We start from the raw sequence: 22,713 nt of genomic DNA on the forward strand, positions 1-22,713 counted from the left end.
AACCCAACCGATCTAGGCCTAAGAGGAGAGTACGGGGTATTTGAATTGTTTTAACTTCTCGTAAAAGTCCATTGAAATGGCGAAGGCGGCCTCATTGGCTCACAATGACACCTAGCTTAATAACACTTCATATTTAAGAGTTTTAAAATTTTATATTTCTTTTAATCACCAACAGCTTTCGGAGATAGAGTTTCCTAGAAACCAATATGTACTTGAGAAATAGTAAAAAGTATCATAAAAAGAATAAGTTTGCAACCATAAACGAGATGGTGTTCAAAGTAAGGGTGAAATAGTAAATCAAGCGATTTTTTATCGATTCATCTACTAATTATAAAACCATTCTGCATAGCGAAACATCAAAATTCAAATTATTTTGAGGCTTCATAGACAAATTGGAATTTGCACCTCCGACCAATCACGTAACACCCCGCCTTCTTGCTGGCAAAATTTAAGTGGCACACTCCGTCTCGAATGAAATGCGCGAGATTTGATAAAAGTTGAGCGCAGTGTCGATGTGACAATCGTGGCTTGAGATATAGAGCGTGGCACGGGAATTTTTTTAAAGAAAGCAGGGCGTCATGTGATTGGTCGGAGGTGATAATTTCAAAATATCTATGAAATCTCAACCTAATTTGGAGTTTAAAAATATTCTGAGTAAATATTTCCTGGTTTGTTTCACAATGAAGATTGGTCTTATAACAAGTAGAATAATCTTTCAAACTCCTATTCAGAAATTTAGCATCACGATGGCAATTGAAAAAGTCACACTTATTATTAAGCTACTTATGATTCTCTAGGTAAAGTTTGCGGTTTCTACTTGAGAAAGAGAGGGGGTGGGGAAGTAGTGGGTGGACTAGATAGAAACATATATCGGCTTAATGAATATTTCAAAGGGTTGCTCGCGCCAGATGTGGAGGCGGCTACAACAGCAGCGAAGAATGGAGAGGCGTTTGCGGTCGGGGTATCTTTCTGCTATTCTAGACCAAAGTATGATTTTCTTGTTTTTAGTTTATACCCGGCAACGTTTTGCAATGCAAAATACCCCCAATGTTACGAAGGAAACGGCTGAAATTAGTTCAAGATGCGGTGAATCAGTTTCTAAGACAAAAACATCGTAACTGACCTAATAGGGATACCAAGAATAGGTTCCTCTACTTGGAATCTTTAAAAGGTAATTTTCTATTCATTTCTTCTTGAATTAAAGGGAAGTAGGGGTAGAAACCGTCACCCCTGACGTCCTAGATTATGTATTTGAAACTAGAAACCACGTGATTTTTACGTAGCTAGCGACCTCTACCGAGACTCCTTCGATCTATGAGTGCCAAACCCGAATATAAAAAAGTTGTCTTTGCGTATTCTAAACGAGTAAATCTAGGGTCAACGATTGTCCTATATATATATGATTAGCCAATGAAATACGAGGAAGGAGGAGCCTGTGATTTAACAAAGTTTTACTAAGCTCTTTCCCTTATCTTCAATCAGATATTTGTTTGGGCAGTGCCGGAATATCCACTAGGCACTGTAGGCACGTGCCTAGGGGCCCCCCGATGGTCAACCTTAAGCTCTCATCTGTCATATTGCAATGGGCCCCCAAACGCCAAGTGTCTAGGGGCCCCCGAGAGTGTTAACCCGGCACTGAGTATGGGGCCTAGGGTTTTAAATATTCCAAGTAGAAGAAATGTAAACCCGGTCACGTGTCTATGACCTATTTCAAAATATGTTTACCAACCTTCATTTGAATCTCTTTAAAATCAAACACTGTAAACACTGTTGGTTTTCGAACAAAAGTCGTTACGTAATTCAGAGCCAACCGAAGTTACTACCTTTTCTTGTAAACACATGGGAATATGTAGGCAGTGTTTCACTGTTTCTTTTTCCCCAACTCTTTCAAATCTCAATTTAGGGTTTTTGGGGGGTTTGGAAGTATGGATCCATCTCGGGCAAGATAGAGCTTAAGCTAGTTTATGAATTATTCAACAGTCGGTAAAGACGCCGTGTAAAAAGGCAATCAATGCTAATACGTTTTCAGATATTCATTTCTTATAGCGTTTTCCTTTGGGTCCTCGCGGAGCGCTCCCATGGAGGAATAAAACTAGGAGATCCTATTTTTCAAAAACAGTCTTTAACGAAGCTGGAAACTAGTAATACCATTTTTATTGCTCCTTGGGAGCGCTCCGCGAGGACACAAAGGAAAACGCTATGAGGGTGGTATGTACCAGCTTCCCTAAACCAACTTCCGAGATTCGTACAATCGAAAGTTAATAAAGATATAGTCCATACGTTTCATACTCCGCGAAGCTATTTACTCTTAGTTTCGCTATAGTGACGTCATTTAAACGTCATATGGGAGTCAATATCAATTGTTTTAAACGTGAAAGTATCATAATACAAGATGGGTGAAGGTTGGCAGTCAAATATGAAATTTCAAATTCAAATTCCCAGCTAACTTTTTGTTTCAGATTTCTAAATTATTTTCTATTATTGCACGTAGGGTTCAGGCCAGACGTTGATTGTCAATGTTAACAGTGGGAACTAACCTGTTTTGAAGTAAACTTCCTAAATATTCTCCATAGTTCAGCGATATCCGTAGCGAATGTAACGTCAGTATCGAGAACAATAACCTGAAATAAACAAGAATAGGAATTCAACAAAGCAACAGAATAATTTTTTATACAGACAAAATAATTCTTTTCAAAAAGAGGGTTGCCATATCGCCTGCTAGAAAGATACAGGATTAATACGGAACATTGATGGGTATATGAACAGCAGAAATGGCTTCAAAGTTACCAGTCCATCGAGGTCTTATCTAACGCCTTTGCTGTCGACATACACATCAATGTTCAATCATAAGACAATAAGGTGCTCAAACATCAGACTATTTTACAACTAACTTTTGAATTAAAGCCAATTAAATTCTAGAATGATTAACAGGAATTTAGAATGTGCTGATAATCCTAAACCGATTCAAACTAATAAACAAGAAATCAGCTTAAACTATTCTTTTACAGCCTCTGATGCGCACACCGATGCGTATGTACAACAAAATCGCAACTTCATAGACTATCACTACTCCCCTTTATAGACCCTCTCTGATTCTTGCTAAAAATAGGACACAAGTAGTCAAGACTAACGATGGTTCTTTCAATGTATACCTTTTCGAGATCGTCAGGTAATGCCTTAGGCAAGACTAGCTTCATTAGACCGTAGACTCCCGAGTAGTGCTTGTTGGGAATCCAGGCCACTTCGTTCTGTAGGTTGTCCGCCAAGTAAAAGCTCACGTCAACTGAAATTCAACCCGAAAGCAATTTTAACAAAGTTCCTCTCTACGTTACGTTCTTTGTCTTTGAGAAGTTGTATTCAATTCAGTTGTCTTAGAGAAACTGTACTATACGATCTCGATTTCAGTTTCTATTATTATTTAACTTATATCAATGGCTCATTATACTTTAAGTATTAAGAATCTAAGTTTTAACTATAGCCTGTTAAAGTATGAATGAAGCGGTGGGTTCATTATAAATTTTGTTCAAGTGAGAATGAAACTATGAGTCAACAATTTTTTTAATCGAATGTTTTTCTATTATGAACAGAGGTAAAGCGAATGAACAATTAGCGACCGACATCTCACGTGGCTTCACACCGCGATTAAAAAAAGGCGTGAACTTTGCTTCGACATTCTTCGATGGTTGCCAAAATACAAGTTTTGAGCAAATGTAAGCCATTTTTATCAAATTAGCTAAAAAAAAAAAGGTCTGAAACGCGTTTAACGAAATGAAACTCGAAACAAAGGGTATACGATTTTAGTGGCGGAATAAAGTTTGTGAGGTGTCGGTCGCTAATTGGTCACTCGCATTACCAGTCTTGGGCCTAAGTGGTCACTCACTTTACCATTGTTTTATTACAAAAAAAACAACTTTTGAAACCATTGAAAAAATATATAATATGAAATGAAAGGTTTTGGTGGAAGTTTAATTAATGATCTTGATGTTATTTTATCAATAGAAAGTTTTCACACATGGAGGATTCTCACCATTTGCACCTGGAAGCCAGGCTACCTGGAGGACAAAGCATGCGAGGTTTTGTCCTCCAGGTAGCCAGGTTTCCAGGTGCAAATGGTATGAATCCTCCATGTGCGAAAATTATCTATAGATCTAGTGATTAAAAAATGGTTGTGGGACCATTTCATTGCCCCTTTAAGCCCAATTCCAATTCCAATTTCAATTACCCATCGTAATCTGAAGGGGTTTTCGCTTTTGGGCACGTAATTCGTCGAGTACGTACGGGACTCGCAATCGATATGATTAAATGAAGTTATAGGGGAAGGTTTAATTACCAGCTGGAATGTTCCAAGTGTTGAAGAGCGTCTGCAAGATGAGCTGGGCGACGGAATCGGAAATGAAGTGGAAATGAAGGGGATTCTTCCTGTAGAAGAGAACGCTCTTGATCAACGTCACCACCGAACGGCTCGAATTGTAGCCCGCGCAAACAATCGCCACGTGGATCACTTCGCATTTAGGGACCTGTCAAACACACAAACACGCACATTCAAGTTCAAGGGTTAGCCTTAATTACTTTCTATTTACGGTTTCTAGTACGCTACTATAGTGGAATGCGCCTAAAGATGCACCGCTCTAGTACGCTATTAAGAGGTCATTGTTGTACCAGGGGTAGGTTTAATTTTAGAAGTAGGAATGGAGAACGGAACGGTTAGTATTTACTTCAGTCCGACTCATAGACCACCCAGTATAGAGCCCCTCCCTCCAACACGTAACGAAGTTTAAATTATCTTATTGGCTCACTTAAACTACGTTTTGATGACGTTGCTGACGGGGACGGCGAAAAATACGTAATTCCTTTTTACCTCTGGGGGGTACGGGACTTTGACGTGCACCCAGGTTACTCTGTTCTCCATTCCTACTTCTAAAATTAAATCTATCCCTGGTTGTACTACAATTACGCATCGCCGAAAGTTTTCAACTGCAGTCTGAGATTTGGATTCCATTTTCGGTACACCATTAAAGTTGGCCGTCAACGCTTACCTCAGGTTCTTGGTGAGCGCAGAGCACGGGTTGTTTCAACCTGGCCAGTTCATCGGGCGAAGGAGGTGAGTTGCCATTGATGTCATCTTGGGAACCATCGTTAAGGAAACCCTGGACGGCCAGACGAGCTTCCTTCAAAGCGGCAACGCCGGCGGACCCGTTTAACGCTTGAAGTTGCGAATCCGATAACAACTTCAATAAGTGGTTCTGGGAAACGCTGCAAAATAATATAAGTCCAGTAAAAATCAATACACGTTTACTTAAACTCTCTATAACCCAATTAGAAGATTATATATGAATAATTACTGGTTTATATTCTAACTGCACACGCATGTTCATAGCTATTTTTTATTCCAGGAATACATACAGATACTAGGTATCATTGTTGCTCCATATATATACCCCATGTACACTGGTTTGTAGGCCGGGCTAGGGAAATTACGCCTCACAATTCTTACAGTGATTTCTTATGTTGTGCATCGAGAGGTAAAATTCGTCATACATACTGATTAGTCTAGATCTCATCCCACAAAATCTACCTAGATAAGTTGAGAAAATCTCTACACAATGATTCCTATTGCCTTTATGCATTCCTGAGTATAGCCAAGGTAGTATTGACTTTTCCATATAAATGTTGCTCGATTTCTTCCACATTGCATAAAAAAATCGCCGCAAGGAAAACTTCTTGAATTCCTTTCAAAGTCTCTTAAAACTTTAAATCTAACAAGATATTTTACGACTACGTAAAAGCTACGTGTGTGAATTGCAAAATCAAATACCACCACCTCATAATAATTACCGTCCCCATTGAGGTTTTGATTAATTTCGGATTAAATTTAAAACGAAAGTCGGCACAGCGTCAAAATTAGGAACATACACTTTGAATAGTCCTGAATTTCTTATAAATAGATAAGCACCATTCCTGAGAATTTGGCACCAGAGGCACATATAATAGTTTAAAAGCCATCAATTAGTGTCAGGTGACGTTGCAGCGATTTATAGGTTTAACAGTGTAAGCTATTGCATTATTTGAGTTGGTAGTAATCAGAATTACCGGTTTAGAGAATTGTTCTTAAGAATTTCTTAGCAATTTTTTTTCTTCACGCATCTGATCTCAACCAAGAGATTGACGAAGCCACAAAAGTCTTTGGTGTACTTAGCCCACAAACAGGGCAACATCAAAAACCTTTCCTATAACCTATATTATGATCACATAACCAATCACGAAACTAAAAAAAACCTCATCATAACCAGTTCCTCACCAACATAATATTTCGCGTGCACTTACATCCACAAACACACATCCACTAACAGGGCCACAACAAACACCCTATAATGTAAATTACGTTAACATAACCAATCACGTAGCTAAGAAAACCTCTTCATAACCAGTTCCTCACCAACCTCAACTTTCGTGTGCACTTATATCCACAAACACACGTCCATGGCACTAACACAGTCACAACAAACAAACACCCATCCCATAACCTACGTTAAATTTAACCAACCAAATGGGGTAGATAAGAACCTGAAAAATTCTAAATGGTCCAAGACACAAACTTCCATTACATCATAAAATACAAATTGCAAGCGTTTCCAGCTGCTGAAAGTTCCGCGACGATGAACACGGAATCTTGATAACTAAAAAGGAATAGCTTAGGCCTATACGTAACATAATCCCCCCTAGGAAACCCCATAATTTCCTCCAAACCTACTATACCACATACTCCATCAAAAAAACTTGGGGAAACTAATCCTTAGAACGTGACTTACAAGATAGTAGTAAAAAAAGTTTTGGGAAATAAATAGGTGTAAAAAACGTAGTGGTGGAGAGAAAGGGGTGTGGTCTTCTACAAGCATTAACACCACGAACCGATGCTTAATGAGCGTTGAAGTTCAGTCGCCGGTAAAACTAATTAAGAGGCGGCGAGGCGTGAATATTAAGGGGTGGCCCGGGGGCTGGGACTCGTAGCCCACGTGCAAAGGTGTTGCCAGGAGATAAGTGCCCCCTGCAGAGCCGCGAATAATTGTTTTATCTGGTCGCGGTTAAAATTAATAAACAGATTTAAGGCCACTGCTGCCTGCTTCATGACGACGACGCTGTTCCCTACGCTTTATAACATAAGGGAAGGGAAAGTGAGGGGATATTTCCCCCTTTTCCTAAAGAGGTTCAAGGCTAAGAGGTTCCCAGTTTGCTGCTAGCCTTTAGGGGTGAAAGATGGTAGCCTTAACTTCCGTACGGGATTTAGATCAAGAAATGGTTATGACGTACTTTTGTTCAAAAGCGTTTTACAGGGTTGCCACAGGTTTTTCATTCCAAAATTCCCTGACTTTTCCACCAGGTTTTCTCTGACCATCTAAAGTCAATTTCCCTGAACAATTATCAAACTTACACAATTAGAAAAGTAAGAATGCAGCCTTTAAAAATGCCTTATTTATCATCAGCTTTGTACTTACAATTATGCTAATTTTATCACAGTTTTTAATTGAAACTACTATTTAGTAGTTAACAAAACTTTATTAGGAACTATCAGAATAAGTTAATGTAGGCCTATAGAACATTACAATTGTCCCGTATTTGAGCTGGTGCGCCTAGTTGGCTGTGACTTTAGATTTTCAAGTCAGTATGCAACGGAAATTCCATGACTTTTACGACAATTTTCAAATTCCCTGACTTTTCCAGGATTTCCAAGTACTGTAGCAACCCTGGTTTTAGTTCAAAATGAACTGACTAACTGCTTATAGTACAAGGTTGTTTGTCCAAGATTTTACCATTTTCAAAATTCCCCGACTCTACAGATCTAAGTACCGAGTTACTTCAATACTTTAACCAGTGACAAACTTATGGAACATAATCTTATGAACTTATGGAACATAATCTTATGAACTTATGGAACATAATCTTATGAACTTATGGAACATAATCTTATGAACTTATGGAACATAATCTTATGAACTTATGGAACATAATCTTATGAACTTATGGAACATAATCTTATGAACTTATGGAACATAATCTTATGAACTTATGGAACATAATCTTATGAACTTATGGAACATAATCTTATGAACTTATGGAACATAATCTTATGAACTTATGGAACATAATCTTATGAACTTATGGAACATAATCTTATGAACTTATGGAACATAATCTTATGAACTTATGGAACATAATCTTATGAACTTACGGAACATAATCTTATGAACTTACGGAACATAATCTTATGAACTTACGGAACATAATCTTATGAACTTACGGAACATAATCTTATGAACTTACGGAACATAATCTTATGAACTTACGGAACATAATCTTATGAACTTACGGAACATAATCTTATGAACTTACGGAACATAATCTTATGAACTTACGGAACATAATCTTATGAACTTATGGAACATAATCTTATGAACTTATGGAACATAATCTCATGAACTTATGGAACATAATCTCATGAACTTATGGAACATAATCTTATGAACTTATGGAACATAATCTTATGAACTTATGGTCCACCTGGAATTAATTGATAAGTTCGTAATAGCCCTGCTCAGTCCGTTAAAACATTTTTACTAATTTGCAAAACATGCAATATATGGGGAGCTAAAATTAAACGATCTGCTTTCCTAAGATAATAAGTTTGTTGCCAACGAAATTTGCAACTTCAGCTAAACCTTGGCCGAGAATTAAAAAAATAAAAAAAAAAACGAAAAATATATTTAATAGTGGATTTTTATTTTCTATTCAACGCTATCAGTTTTCGACATCCCCGGCCTCTATGGAGTAAACAGTGAAAGCATTTTTAATTAATTTTCGCCAGGAAAAAAAATAAATTAAATATTCAGAGTAGCTATATTTAAGATTAAAAGGTTAATATTAGATTAAACTAAAAAATGGAATTTTTCATTAAATTAATCTCTTTGATTCAGAATCAGAATATACAGAGTGTTTTTAAAAGGTCTACCAGAAATTAATTGGAGATGTTCTATGAGAAATCAATTTTGAGTCAAAAATGTTCAATGACATTTTGTCGTCCGGGCCATTATTTCCGAGTCATAATTTAGGTGTTTTAGGGACGACCCCTGAATTACAATAGAAATCATTGTCTCAATCAGTTTCTTAATCAAATGTAAGGGCTAAACCGTAAAATACTCCAAACATAACTTGAAACGGTGGCCAGAACGGCGAAAATGTTATAGAACATTTTAGACTCAAAATCGCCAAGTCAGGACTTCTACTCACACAGATAAAAGATCACGTGACTGACCTTCGAAAATCAACATTTTTGTGAAGCTAAAATAAAAAAATTTGGTTTCCTCACGATAACTCTCAAAAATTCATAAGAATCGGAGCTATACTTTGTGAAAAAAATCGCATTGTAATGAAACGAAATTTGAGTGTACCCAAAACAACATTTCCTCCATTTCTTCCGCCATTTTGTTTTCTTACAAATTGAGTAGAACTTAATGTAGCCTTTTATTAGAAGGCAGACATCGTAAAAGCGCGTAATTGCTATTGGATTGATCAGCAACTAGGGTCCTACGCACTCTCCATAATCAATTATAATTCCTTATTCGTTCCCAGAAGGGTTGCTTATTCGGTAAGACTTCATTTATTTGGCAAGGGCCAAGGCTTAGCAGTCTGGATAGAGAGAGAGAGAGAGAGAGAGAGAGAGAGAGAGAGAGAGAGAGAGAGAGAGAGAGAGAGAGAGGGAGTATAACCATAAGCTTATAAGATATGTATCAGATAAGTATGACACTACCAACACTTCGTAATGCTACTGAGAGACTTACAGCTCAAGCTAGTTCGAGAACGACAAGCGAGAATTGAAGTTCTACACTCGGTGGTGGTTAATTTTTCAGAACTTCATTCTTCCTATTTAGTCTGCATTACTAAGCCTTTGACAGCAGCGCCTCACCAGGTTACCTCGAATCTATAACCTACCTCACTCACTTCAAAATTACAAGCTCTCAGCAAGAAGTGATATCTGTTTTATTAGGCAGACGGTATAAATTCGCCTCCACATTTCCAGCTCCTTATCTCCAGTCCAAACGTATAGTAGGTACCCCGGAGTTAATCCCCGCCTCTAAATTACAACCAGCCAGCATCTCATTGGTTCTTGAAAACTCCTCACGTCAGCGCGACGAGAATGCCGAAAATTACAGTCATATTTTCCGACTGAGGAGAGAGTAGCGAAATAGCCCGGGGCCTCCTTTTACGTCCCCCCTTGTATTTTGAAAGGGGGACTAGGACTATGGCGCGCGAATACTTAGGAGGCATCTTAAACCTTCTCCCTAATAAACTACATATAACTTCTTGGCTCTCAGTGAACAGTGACAAACTTATGGCCTACATATCTTATGAACTTATGGTCTAACGGAGTGAAGAGGGAGAAAGGGAGTGCTAGGGGGAAGGAAGGTAGTTTCGTTTTCATCGGCACCATCCATTTATCAAGCGGCTAAATGGATTGAAATGAAACCTACGGGATCGGCCAGCTGACGATTAAAAGCATGCGGGCAAAATGAGGAAATAAAAGCCCAAATTGAGTGAATTCAGAGCCCGGAACTGATCCGCGAACAATGCAATGGGGCTAGTTATTCAGTCTTACGCAATTGTGAATGTAAAACTAACTTAGCCAACTCGTGGAGTAGAGGTTTTGCTTGGGATTAATAGCTTTGTGATTGATTTCATTTCGTTTCGTACAGAAAATGAACTAATTTTACTCGTAAAGGGTTAAAGTTTTATTTCGTCTAGCAAGAGGTTTTGATCGTTTGTGAAAATGAAGCTCAGTTATTTTTGTCAAAATGAAAATATTTTGAAAGTGGAAAATTAACATTACCATATATTTAATTGGTACAAATACTTCACTTGACGGATCTATGTTTATGTTTATATTTATGTGTGTTTTAACCTTCCATTACCACTGGATCTTATTCTTAATAAGAGTAAGCGCCATCTACACCGTCGTTAGGTAACTACATATCAAGCGTTATTAACAGACGGACAAAGAAAGTTGGCTATTGTTTCTTGCCAAAATATACACATTCTTGGTGCACACGGTATTTTCCGTCGCAGAAAGATATTTACACGATACAGTGAGTGAAAGTGAAATAAGCGCCATCTACACTAGCTTCCGGGCAACTACACATCAAGCGTTATAAACAGACAGACAAATGTTAATTGTAGCTCGACAAAATGTTCAATCGATTTGCAACGACGATGTTTGGCGTCTACACATCAAGCATTATTAACAGATAGAAATAGGTCCACTGTTTATTACCAAAATGTTTAATAATTTTTGACGTTGCAAATACTGCTTTACATAATACTTAAGCGCCATCTACACTAACTTCCGCGAACTACACATCAAGCGTTATAAACAGACAGACATAGAAAGTAGTCCACTGTATCTTGCCAAAATGTTGATACTGATGAAGTAATTAGAACTACCCGAGTTTCATACTCTTGTCTTATTTTCTCATTTACTTGAAAAAAAGGTAAATTTTTATTTACCTGAGCTGCATTCTGAGTAACTGATTCTGTTCCTCGACTTCACGGACTCTTTCAGCCAATTTCGCTTCTTTCTTGTTAAAACCAAGAAGATTATCGGTTGAAGGAACTTCTGAAAATACCCCAAAAAAGAAACAATTAATTCAAGAAAAACCAATCATTTAGAGATAAAAAAACTCAAATTTCAAATCAATATTAAACTAGAATTTCCGTTTTGTTCACCCTTAAAACTGTAAACCAATAGAAAAACACGTGAACCGGAAGTGAAACGACGCAACAAAAAAAACTCTTTAATTTCCTGACACTTAAAAAGGAACTATAATCTTGTAATTCTCTTTGAAAAGCTTGAAGCTAGTTGAAACGTATTTTCCGGCAGTAGCGGAACTTCCAAAAATAGCGAAAAAATAAACCCTCCATTGCTGCTTTCAGAAGATCTGTTTGAATTCGCTTAAAACGCATTGAAAATTTAATTTCCATCTCAGAACTAGGAACTTCCGGAAGCGATTCAATTGATTTTTACGGTGGTTGTCATAGGGCATTTCAACGCAGTGCGGAAGCCGTTGTTTCTATTGCGTTTAAAGGTATAAATAAATGGCTTAGGATGTACGTTTCAATTGTGCCCAAAAGGGTGGATTTAAAGGATAAATCAAATGATTTTTATCCATTATATTAGACCAATTTGCATAATGAAACATCCGGGGAATACCTCCTAATTATGTAAAAATTAAAATTATTTTGGGATTTCGTAGTTAATTTGAAATTGGAACCTCCAACCAATCACGTAAGGCCCCGCCTTCTGGTTAACAAAATTCCGGCGGCACGTTTAATGAAATTAAGCGCGAGATTTGATAACATGCCACGTGAATTTTGTTGACAAGAAGGCAGGGCGTTACGTGATTGGTCGGAGGTGCAAATCTCAAATTACCAATGAAATCTCAAACTAGCTTGAATTTTAATATTACTTTAGGATTTTTCATTAATGCTTGTTCACAGCGTGAATTTTGTTGACAAGAAGGCAGGACGTTACGCGATTGGTCGGAGGTGCAAATCTCAAAATACCTATTAAATCTCAAATTAACTTAAATTTCAAAATGACTTTGAGATATTTCATTAATATACTTCTTTACAACGTTAAGATAATTAAATTTAAGTAATATTTTAAATATTTTTCATATGTTTTTCTAGGAATTTTTGTATAATTTATCAGCGTAGAGTCCTTTAGAGAAAGATACGTCGATAACTCCATGGCATCATCTATAAATAACTGATATAAATTGACTTAGGGGGATTTGCCTTCATATATTAATGAATAGTAAATGAAGCCAGAGAGCTTCTCGGAATCACCATAAGCTTTCAAGGGATGTAAACACCGTTTCATCTTACAGATTCACAGAACGTGACCGAGTAATGGTATAAGTATATAAGATGGATGTCTCCAAAATAGTTTGAGTCGGATATAGTAGTTTAGTTTTTAAAGTATGGTTTCTCACTTGAAACAAATTCTTACAACGTATATTAAAATAACATAAGTTCATAAGATATGTTAGTCATAAGTTTGTCGATCACTGGTAACTTAGAAACTGGAGCTTGTCATGAAGTGAGTGAGGTAGGGCATAGATTCAGGGTAAAGCGACGCCTGGTGAGGCGCTGCTGTCAAAGGCTAAATAGGAAGATGGACTGCAAGACAGTGTAGTCAATTCTCGTTTGTCGTTCTCGAACTAGCTCGAGCTGTAAGTCTCTAGCATTACGAACTTGTATAGGTATTGTAACACTTGACTTATGGAACATATCATATAAACTTATGGTACGAAATTTTCCGATTTAAATTGGATGACTTTTTCCAGGTTTTCTCTGACTTTTTTTCTAAGATTTTCATTGACATTTTTAGTCCTAATTGTTATTGTTCTAAATATAAGTCCATTTTCATAAAACACACAAGGTTCCTTTTTTCTATTTTAGCAAACTCCTACTTATCGAACCGAATGGTTTCTTAACCGTAAGACCCTGAACGCACTCGTGAGTAAACCGTGGAAAAATTCCATCAATGAAAACCGCCTTAGGAACTGAAGAAATTCAAGTCCGAGGTATTAGTGTCATTAAAGACAATCTCCACGGACTCCATTATTGGAAATTTTCAATTAAAATCGGAACAGGCGTACGGGTAAGGACAACCGGCCCTAATCAACGCCTTTGAGGTGAGTATCTTATGAAGTTCGTTCTTTACACGTGAACGCACCGATTCGCATTCCATCCCATTCCCTAAGGATCACAGGAGCTCTTCAATCAACCAACTTCAAGGTACAATGAAATATAACACTGAATGACTACAATCAAGAAGTGACATCTAGTTTACTAGGAAGAAGGTATAAATTTATTCATCCACATTTCCAGCTCTTTATCTCCAGTCCAAATGTATAGTAGGTCCGGACTTTATCCCCGCCGCCTCTAAACTACAACCAGCATCTCATTGGTTCTTGAAAACTCACGACGCGAATAACGAAAATGACGTATTTTCCGACTGAGGAGAGTGTAGCGAAATAGCCCGGGGCCTCCTTTTACGTCCCCCCTTGTATTTTGAAAGGGGGACTAGGACTATGGCGCGCGCGAATACTTAGGCATCTTATAACTTCTCACTAGTAAACTAGATATCACTTCTTGGGTGGTGCCTATGACGTATTTCAAGTAATTTTTAACAAACCCGCCGATGCCTTTTCTACAGACACTGTAACTTTCATAATTAGTCAGTTAGAAGTACGATGTCTATTCAAAACCACGAACCCTACCAAATAGGGTAAGGGGTAATCCTTCAATTTCATTTTCACTTGGAAATCTTCTTGGGTAGAGGGCGCTAGGGTATGATGATGACGACGTGACAATTGTATATACATCGTACAGAGAATGAAAGTGGGACGATCGAATTAGGAGCACTTCCATCCATTGTTTTGTCGGAAGCTTCTAGCTTATTTCTCCCTAAGCGACGGTAGGGGGCTCTCGCTCGCTATCAGTCCATTAAGGTAAGACGCGCGGTGACTTCTTTGACTGGCTAATGAGAATCGCTTTAAGGCGGACTAATAATATAACCCCCTGCTATATAGCTATCATCTCCATTGGGGATTTCTCGGCTGAGACAGAATTGGTTTGATTGAATGAATGAAAGCCTTTATAAATCCCTCTTGGATATCTCGGACTATAGCAGAAGAATTATCCTTCCAAATCGTCCATTGCTATTAAAAGGATTTCCCCAACCCAATTCGCGAGCCAAATTACCAAGGGTTAGTTAGTAAACGAAATGCGTTGTCTTATACCATGGAGAAAGTTTATCTATATAGGCAGAAATATATATATAAATAGTTAAGCAGTGCTAATAGAGTAATGATGAGTAGGGAACTATTTATCGTGTATGTGATTAGGTTTAGTAACCTTGTGCACTCCAAATGTTAATTATAATGTTGGGAAGAATCATGTTACAATTACAGTCCCCGCCGCTTTGTGGTGGTACACTTCTCTCAAAGAGAAGTATTATATCCTTCTGATAAGAGATAAGTGTACCAACCACAAAGCGGATGTCTTAATTGTAACATGATTCTTCCCAACATCATTTTACATTTGGAGTGTACAAGGTTACTAACCCGAATCATGCACATACGCGATAAATAGTTCCCTACTCATCATTACTCTATTAGTGCTGCTTAACTATTTGCCAAGGCGCATGCATGCGCTTGTGTGTTTTTGTCCAACGTCAAGACAATCAAGGTTTGTGCCTACTTGATTGCAAAGGATTTAGTACCATTTGAACAGTTATAGAATTCACCCTAACACATTGCGATAGTTACCCATCTGAATTAAGTTTGTTGAGCGGGAGAGCAAACAAAAATGGTGCCATGGGCCCGGGAAGAATCATGTTTAATACATAACTAAAGTAATAAGAGGATACAGAGTGTCATCCTTCTTCGATTATCCCCTTCTGATAATCTTTAGTAAGTTGCTAAGTAATTTATGAAATAAAGAGAATTTTGACGTACCAGTTTCATAGGTGACGAGATAGAGCAGAAGAAAAACAGGAACGGAAAATATGACGAATAACCCAATCAAATTGAGCTTCCTCCGGCGAATTTTCGAATACATTTTTTATTTTAAATATGGCACTAAATTCGACTTCAACCGGTCTCAGCCAGGGTAGCGATGAGCGAGCGACTTGACTATGTAGAGAGGTTATCGAGGTACATTTGATCAGCGACGAAGGAAGGCAGTCTCGGACCACGTCGTGAAACGGCAAAACCCAATGTTAAGCCTCGGCCTCCGCACACAACTGATACTCGATAAACAAACTGCTTCAGTGGCCAGCATAACCAAATCCTGCAAAGAAAAAATAAATAACAGATCAAAGTTTTAGATTTATCTCTTTCAAACTAAGTTAGTCCCGAATCTATATCCTAATGGTAGGAATACAACCGACCATAAGTTTATAAGATATGTTCCTTCCATAAGTATGACACTATATATACTATGTAATGCTAGAGACTTACAGCTCGAGCTAGTTCGAGAACGACGGAAGCGAGAATCGAAGTCCTACACTCGGTGGTTAATTTTACATGCAGGACTTCCATCTAGGTCCTATTTAGTCTGCATTACTAAGCCCTTGACAGCGCCTCACCAGACGTCTTCACTTTACCTCGAATCTATGACCTACCTCACTCGCTTCAAAATTACAAGCTCCAGTTTCTAAGTTACCAGTGACAAACTTATGGCCAACATATCTTATAAACTTATACAGCTAATAGAAACCACTACGTAGCCAATTTCTCAACGCATCTAGGCGGGCTTTGTGGGAGGGGTTAGACCAATAATTAAGTATAACGAATTTCACCTCGCGAATAACGAATCTCGCTTCACTTCTAGCGATGCTATCAACCAATGAAATCACAGTAAGAATGACGTCAGAATAACGAAACGTACAACGCAATGTAGCCTATTATTCATTCCAACTTTATTTATTTAAACATTTAAATTTCTTTTTCATATTATAAGCGTCATAATTACGGTATTAATTGAGACAAACTACCTGCGACTAAATTATTCCTTAGAATATTTTTTTTTCTTAAACTAAATTAGAAAGGAGAAAGGTGTTAAACCAGATCTCCTTCATTTTTTTCTCTCGTCTTCCTTTTTAACGGAATGAGATTAGAAAGAAGCGACTCTAATGAGCTTATTACCATACCGGTCCCTTCAAGAAGAAATACTGACAAGTACAAGCAATAAACGGCCGTCTCCTTTCCCAAGGATGAAATTCTATAGAAAATAGCGTACTAAGTGGGCAGGTAAACACTGCTACCGAAGATAGCAGCGAATTTTGAGGAAAGAGCTAGACTAAAGGCTCTTTCAGACGATCCAACTTTTCGACTCTGTTTGATGGGTCAACTCGAGTTGAATCAACTAGTTGGATCGTGTGAATTGAAGCTGGATGAGTTGAGTCACCAAAAAAGTTGGACAAGTTGATACAACTTTTTGACCCATCGAGCTTAGTCAAAAAGTTGGATCGTCTGAAAGAGCCTTAAGACCAGGGAGAAAAGAGGTGCAAGTTGGAGCGACAATGATGATGGGCGAGCTGCTTTTCCCAGTGTACCTCGTGTACACGTCACTACCCTTTAGTAGGCGATTGTTAAGTGCTGCCGCGTAGCGCCATTGTATTTGTATGAGAACTAGCTTCTATTTTTAAGACACAGGTGGCATTCTTTACGTTTCATGTACTGTACGACCCTACCTAAACGCTGAGGATGATGGGAGGATTTCGGTGTAGTTCCGTAGGCAACGTTATAGGTATGGGGATGGGGATGACCGCTCCTACCCTTCTCCTTCAAGGCTATGACGTATTTTACCTAGCCAATAATCTTTCTCACTTCGCGTTGCACAAAGCGCGTTCGTAGGACCTCGCCTTCGTTCTCAAGCCCGTCCCACATAACCCGCATGGAAGAAAAGGATACACGAGTATTACAAATAGCTGTATGCATTCCTGCTTAAAATAACAGAATTTTACACAGTTGAGACTGGGATATAAAGCTTAATTCTCAGTGTCGGTTTTACCTTTGCCTGTTACCACTTAACACAATGACTCCTTGTAAAAAGTCTAAGTCTTTCTCGTAGGATAAGGCCCAAACAAGAAACTGGTGGGTATTTCTTTTATTATGTTGAGCCTAGCGTCCAGGCTTTTATCAGGGCAGAACGGACAGAAGCTCCGAGAGTATTCGCGGACATAAATCTTCATTTGCTTAGTCATTATGAATATTAATCACTCAGCTAGCTATCCCGTGGCCTGCCTGGCGAGCTCGTGGAAACGGGGAAGGAGAGTGTTGAAGGCATGACGTTGGACCGCGAGCTAGGGGATAACACTCTTAAAGGCCTTAATCGTTAATTATGGCTTTAGTTTTCCAAATTAATCCCGAAGCTTTGTATCAAGAATTAATTAGCGTTTCATGACCACGTATACTGGCTAAACCGCCCGACTGAGGTTCTAGAGTGACAAATTTCAGAAACAAAAATTAGGGTATGGGATAATAAATATGGTGAAAATTTGTGACGCGGTGACGGGATACGGTTTTAGAGACTTAAGGCCTATTCAGAAAAAAATTTCATATTGCCGTCGGTCACCTCGGTACGTTCATTTCCCTGTTCAGAAGTTAGAGTGGCGTTATGGTTATTTTTGAACCAAGACTTTTGAGTACGAAAATAGTTGCTCATTCAAAATGACATACACCGCACCAGGGTGGGAAATAAGGATTATTTTAAAACTGGACATTGGGCCAGCAACCCCCATGGTCTGGAATAAATAAACTTTTCCATGACCATTGACCAGGGCGCGTCGCCTGCTAAGATAAAGAAGTGGATTATTAAAATGGTTGAGATAATGTCTGGACTCTGGCTACCCTTGAATTTTCATAGTGGTCCCGTGGACATACTGACCCCCCTCCGATTTAATTTTTAAACTGGTCATTTGCCCTGTGCCACAGCCTTATTTCCCAAGCTGTCCCGCACCAACAATCCTAAAAGGTTTCATATGTCGTCTGCTACACCGCAGCTATCTCGATCACGCGTCAGTTACTTGCGTATGATCAGGTGAGCTATGGCTAAGGAAAAGGCGCTAATGAAGTGGCGCCATCTCGATTCACAGCCCAAAACGAAATTACAAAATTTTCAAACTACACCCGTACACGAATCTTTTACCTGTGCACTGATAACGGAACGAAATTTACGCATGCTCAGTAGAGCTCTATTTCATGGAAGATAAGCTCTACTATGAAGACAGGATATTGTACGTCCATTTGAACACCGCTTCGGTAAACCATGTTTTAAAAACTTCTTATTGATCTAAGACTCGAGTAAATAAAAATTATAGGTAAAAAGAGCGTGATTTTGGGATGAAAGTTGGCATAACAAAAAACCTAAGACAATCCGATAACATCTACCTAATACCCCGGGCCGTTGTTGCGTCATGCTGGATAATTCTTCTTGAATACAAAAGGAAGTAACTTCTAAGGTTTGGCCTTAGAGAAGATATTGCGATTTCGCATTTGAAACGCGATGCGATTGGGAGTTTTCTTATTGGTAAGGCTTTCGTTTCGACTTATTTTTTTTTCTTGACTTAGCAGATAATCGGCTTACTAAGGGAACTTAGCTGATATTATTACATCCCGAGATGCCAGCTTCAGCTTCCGCTTCCGTATTATCGGAAGCAAAAATCTGTTACCGCAAAGGTCGCACGGCCCGGCTTAAAAAGAAAAACATGTACGAAGATTTCTCGGTATACCTGTGGTGGATTTTCGCAATCTATAGTATACCGAATTGGAGTAATATTCGAGTAGACTTTGCTGAAATGTAACGCAATTTCAATTAAATTTACTTTAACTCCGATAATATTACTTAGAACATGGAGGATAACAATTGAAAACAACATAAAAAATTCATAAAAAAATTTGTTATCAACTATGGACTTTAAAATTCTAAAGAGGAGATCTCTGTGCTTATTTCCGGCCCTATCTTAGTTCTGTATCGAGAACGCAAAGCGCAATTTCATACTATCATCAGGGATAGATTTAATTTTAGAAGTAGGAATGGTGAATGGTTAGTATTTACTTCAGTCCAACTCATAGACCACCCAGTGTAGAGCCCCTCCCTCTAACATGTAACGAAAAGGTTAAATTATCTTATTGGCTCACTTAAACAGTACGTTTTGATGACGTTTCTGACGAGGACAGTGAAAAATACGTAATTCCTTTTTACCTCGGTCGCTATAACCCGCCTCTTCTTTCATACCCCCTCCTTCCCCGTGGAAGGGGGTCCGGGACTTTGGCGCGCGCCTACATTACTCTATTCTCCATTCCTACTTCTAAAATTAAATCTATCCCTGCTATCATCCAAAGGGTTTCTGATATCTGAGACTTGGATAATGAAAACTGAACATTTTCAGGAAAACAATGAAGTATCATCCATCCATAATTCGTATCTTTAACAACTCTTAGACGAAGCCGTACTATATAAAAAAGAAAGCAGCGTAAAAGCCGCCTCATAAAACGGCAATCCCCAAAATGATATTTCTTTTTATAGGTGAATGAACGTAAGTATCGGTCTGGTTTCATTACAGTGTTTCCGCGATGGTACTGTGCCTTTCTTTGTGGTGCCAAGTGACGTTGTATTTAAGATTATACTGGAATAGATGGTGATACTTTCGGATGATCGATCTTGGCTGGCGTGGAAAATGCCATAAAGTTACAATCTTTCTCGACGGACATTTTTTCCCCTTACCTAACGCCATATTCCCTCGGCATACAGGCCTGGCGAAACACGTGCTTGAAAGCCAATGCATAACCAACCATATTTGGTTCCGTCTCTTAATGCAACTTCTTAGCTCGAAACTCATATTATTCGCGATAACGTCGTTGTAGATGTAGAAGTTGTAGAAAAACGTATTTTTGTAAAGCCAATGCATAACCAGCCATATTTGGTTAGCGCACTTTCTTCATTCAGAACTAATATTATTGACTACAACGTCGTTGTAGATGTAGAAGTTGTAGAAAAACGACGTACTTTTGTAAACTCAATGCATAACTAACCAAATTTGGTTCCGTTCCTTAACTTCTTATCTCGAAAATAATATTATTCACGATAACGTCGTTGTAGATGTACAAGTTGTAGAAAAACGTACAGTTTTTGTGAAGTCAACGCATGACCAACCATTTTTAGTTCCGTCCCTTTATGCAACTTCTTCATTTGAAACTAATATTATTCACTATAACGTCGTTGTAAATGTAGAAGTTGTAGAAAGTTGTACTTTTGTATATTTTTGTCCCAGGAATGATAAGTCTCGGGGGATGTTCTTTGGGTGACTTTGAGTCGAAAATATTCTATGACACTTCGTCACCCGTTCCACTGTTTTCAAGATAAGATTTGAATGTAATTCAATTTAAAGGGTCATCCCTAAAATACTCTGACAATCTTAACTTGAAAACAGTGACTCGGACGGCAAAAAGTCGTAAAACATTTTCGACTCAAAATCACCTAGAGAACATACCCCACAACTTATCATTCCTGGGACCAAAATATTCCAATTATACTAAACAAAAGTACAACTTCTACATCAACAACGACGTTTACGCGAATAACATTAGTTTCGAGTGAAGAAGTTGAATAAAGGGACGGAACCAAATATGGTTGGTTATGCTGCATACAGTAAAATTCGGCGGTTCTACTCTAGAGAAGCCGGCATTAACACAGAGTCATCCCGTGTTGTTTGTCTTTTACATATATATCGATTGCAAGGTCGTAAATCTTTATAACTCTCGCAATGGTAAAGAAAAGTCGTGGCTTGTCGCGAATCTTACGCCAAAAAATGCGTTTCTTCCCCCTTATGTTAAAGCCAGAGCTTTTACGTTGCTCCTTTCACGCGTGCTTGAGTTCCCTATGCTTTACTTACACGGAAACTCTCCTTAGCTAGGCCTTGGCTTTGACTTTTTTCCCCATAATAGATGTCGAAAGCGTGCACGGGGATTTGCATGATTTCAAAATTCCATATATATTCATCCATAAGTTTATAAGATATGTTAAATGATAAGTATAACACTACTTATACTTCGTAATGCTACTGAGAGACTTACAGCTCGAGATAACTAGTTCGAGAATGACGGAAGCGCGAATTGAAGTCCTACACTCTGTGGTTAATTTTGCATGCAGGACTTCCATCTAGGTCCTATTTAGTCTACATTACTAAGCCTTTGACAGCGCCTCACCAGGCGTCGCTTTACCCTGAATCTATGACGTACCCCATTCACTTCATGACAAACTTATGGATCTCCCATAGAACAATCCCACTGTGTGTACATCTACTCGATGTCTGCGGTTGAAACGTAAGGACTTCATTTCTTAACAGGTTTTCTATTACATTTTTATAATGAATTAAAATTTCAAAAGTTTTTCTCTACGAAACTCATTGGGTAAATTTACAGAGACTAAAAAAAATAAGGAAAAATTGGGAATTCAATAAAATAATCGATTGATGCTGCAGTTGAAACGAGTCTGGATTAACATATAGAGAGCTAAATTACACGTGCAACCAGACCAATAATATAAATTTGAATATTAAATCAAAACCACAGTTTAATAATATGCGAGTCTTCGTTCGCACTACTACAAAACAGAATTTGGTCTAATTAATTCTGTTGCGGTAAATTCAATCTTGGGCCTCAGAGTTTCGAAGATAACCAGCAAATTAGTAACGAGCATACGAGGGAAGTTTAGATTAATACGTTAATTTATTTTAATTTCGTTTAAACAGTTATTATTTTGAAATTAATTCCGAGTGACCTCGGCATACCAGAAAAAAAAAATCTGAGCGCCATAAACCAAAACCTCCAAAAAGTAACTTGGTCCATTTGCAATTAATGATCCTACTCAGAGAAGTATTGCCACTCGTTTGTGACGGCAATTCAACAGCTATCTACAACATACTGAAAAGATTGCAGTATTCTGTTTGATTCAGTTCCAAAAACCCGAGGTTCTCCCAATTACTGGCAACACTGAACCACGGTTAAAGTTTAGAAATAGTAAAACTACAACTCATAATATAGTTCTTTACATAACACATTGCACATCCCTTTAAAATAGCAAGATAAGTTG

General features: G+C 38.2%; 1 protein-coding gene across 1 annotated transcript in view; it reads right to left on the reverse strand.

The window, feature by feature from the left end:
- LOC149678243 (xylosyl- and glucuronyltransferase LARGE2s-like) overlaps window positions 1-22,713 on the reverse strand; it is a 126,011-nt gene that overhangs the window by 7,090 nt on the left and 96,208 nt on the right. Inside the window, exons 5-10 of the mRNA XM_089836252.1 lie at window positions 15,573-15,906; window positions 11,554-11,662; window positions 5,037-5,253; window positions 4,331-4,517; window positions 3,153-3,283; window positions 2,538-2,621 (exon numbers count right to left, since the gene is read on the reverse strand). Of these exons, the coding sequence (XP_089692378.1) occupies window positions 2,538-2,621; window positions 3,153-3,283; window positions 4,331-4,517; window positions 5,037-5,253; window positions 11,554-11,662; window positions 15,573-15,675 (831 nt within the window). The 5' untranslated portion in view covers window positions 15,676-15,906. The remainder of the gene's footprint in view (window positions 1-2,537; window positions 2,622-3,152; window positions 3,284-4,330; window positions 4,518-5,036; window positions 5,254-11,553; window positions 11,663-15,572; window positions 15,907-22,713) is intronic.

The sequence above is a fragment of the Phalangium opilio genome, unplaced genomic scaffold (assembly GCF_054372755.1).
Source record: "Phalangium opilio isolate 3A_F unplaced genomic scaffold, DU_Popi_V2 ptg000042l_1, whole genome shotgun sequence".
Lineage (NCBI taxonomy): Eukaryota > Metazoa > Arthropoda > Arachnida > Opiliones > Phalangiidae > Phalangium > Phalangium opilio.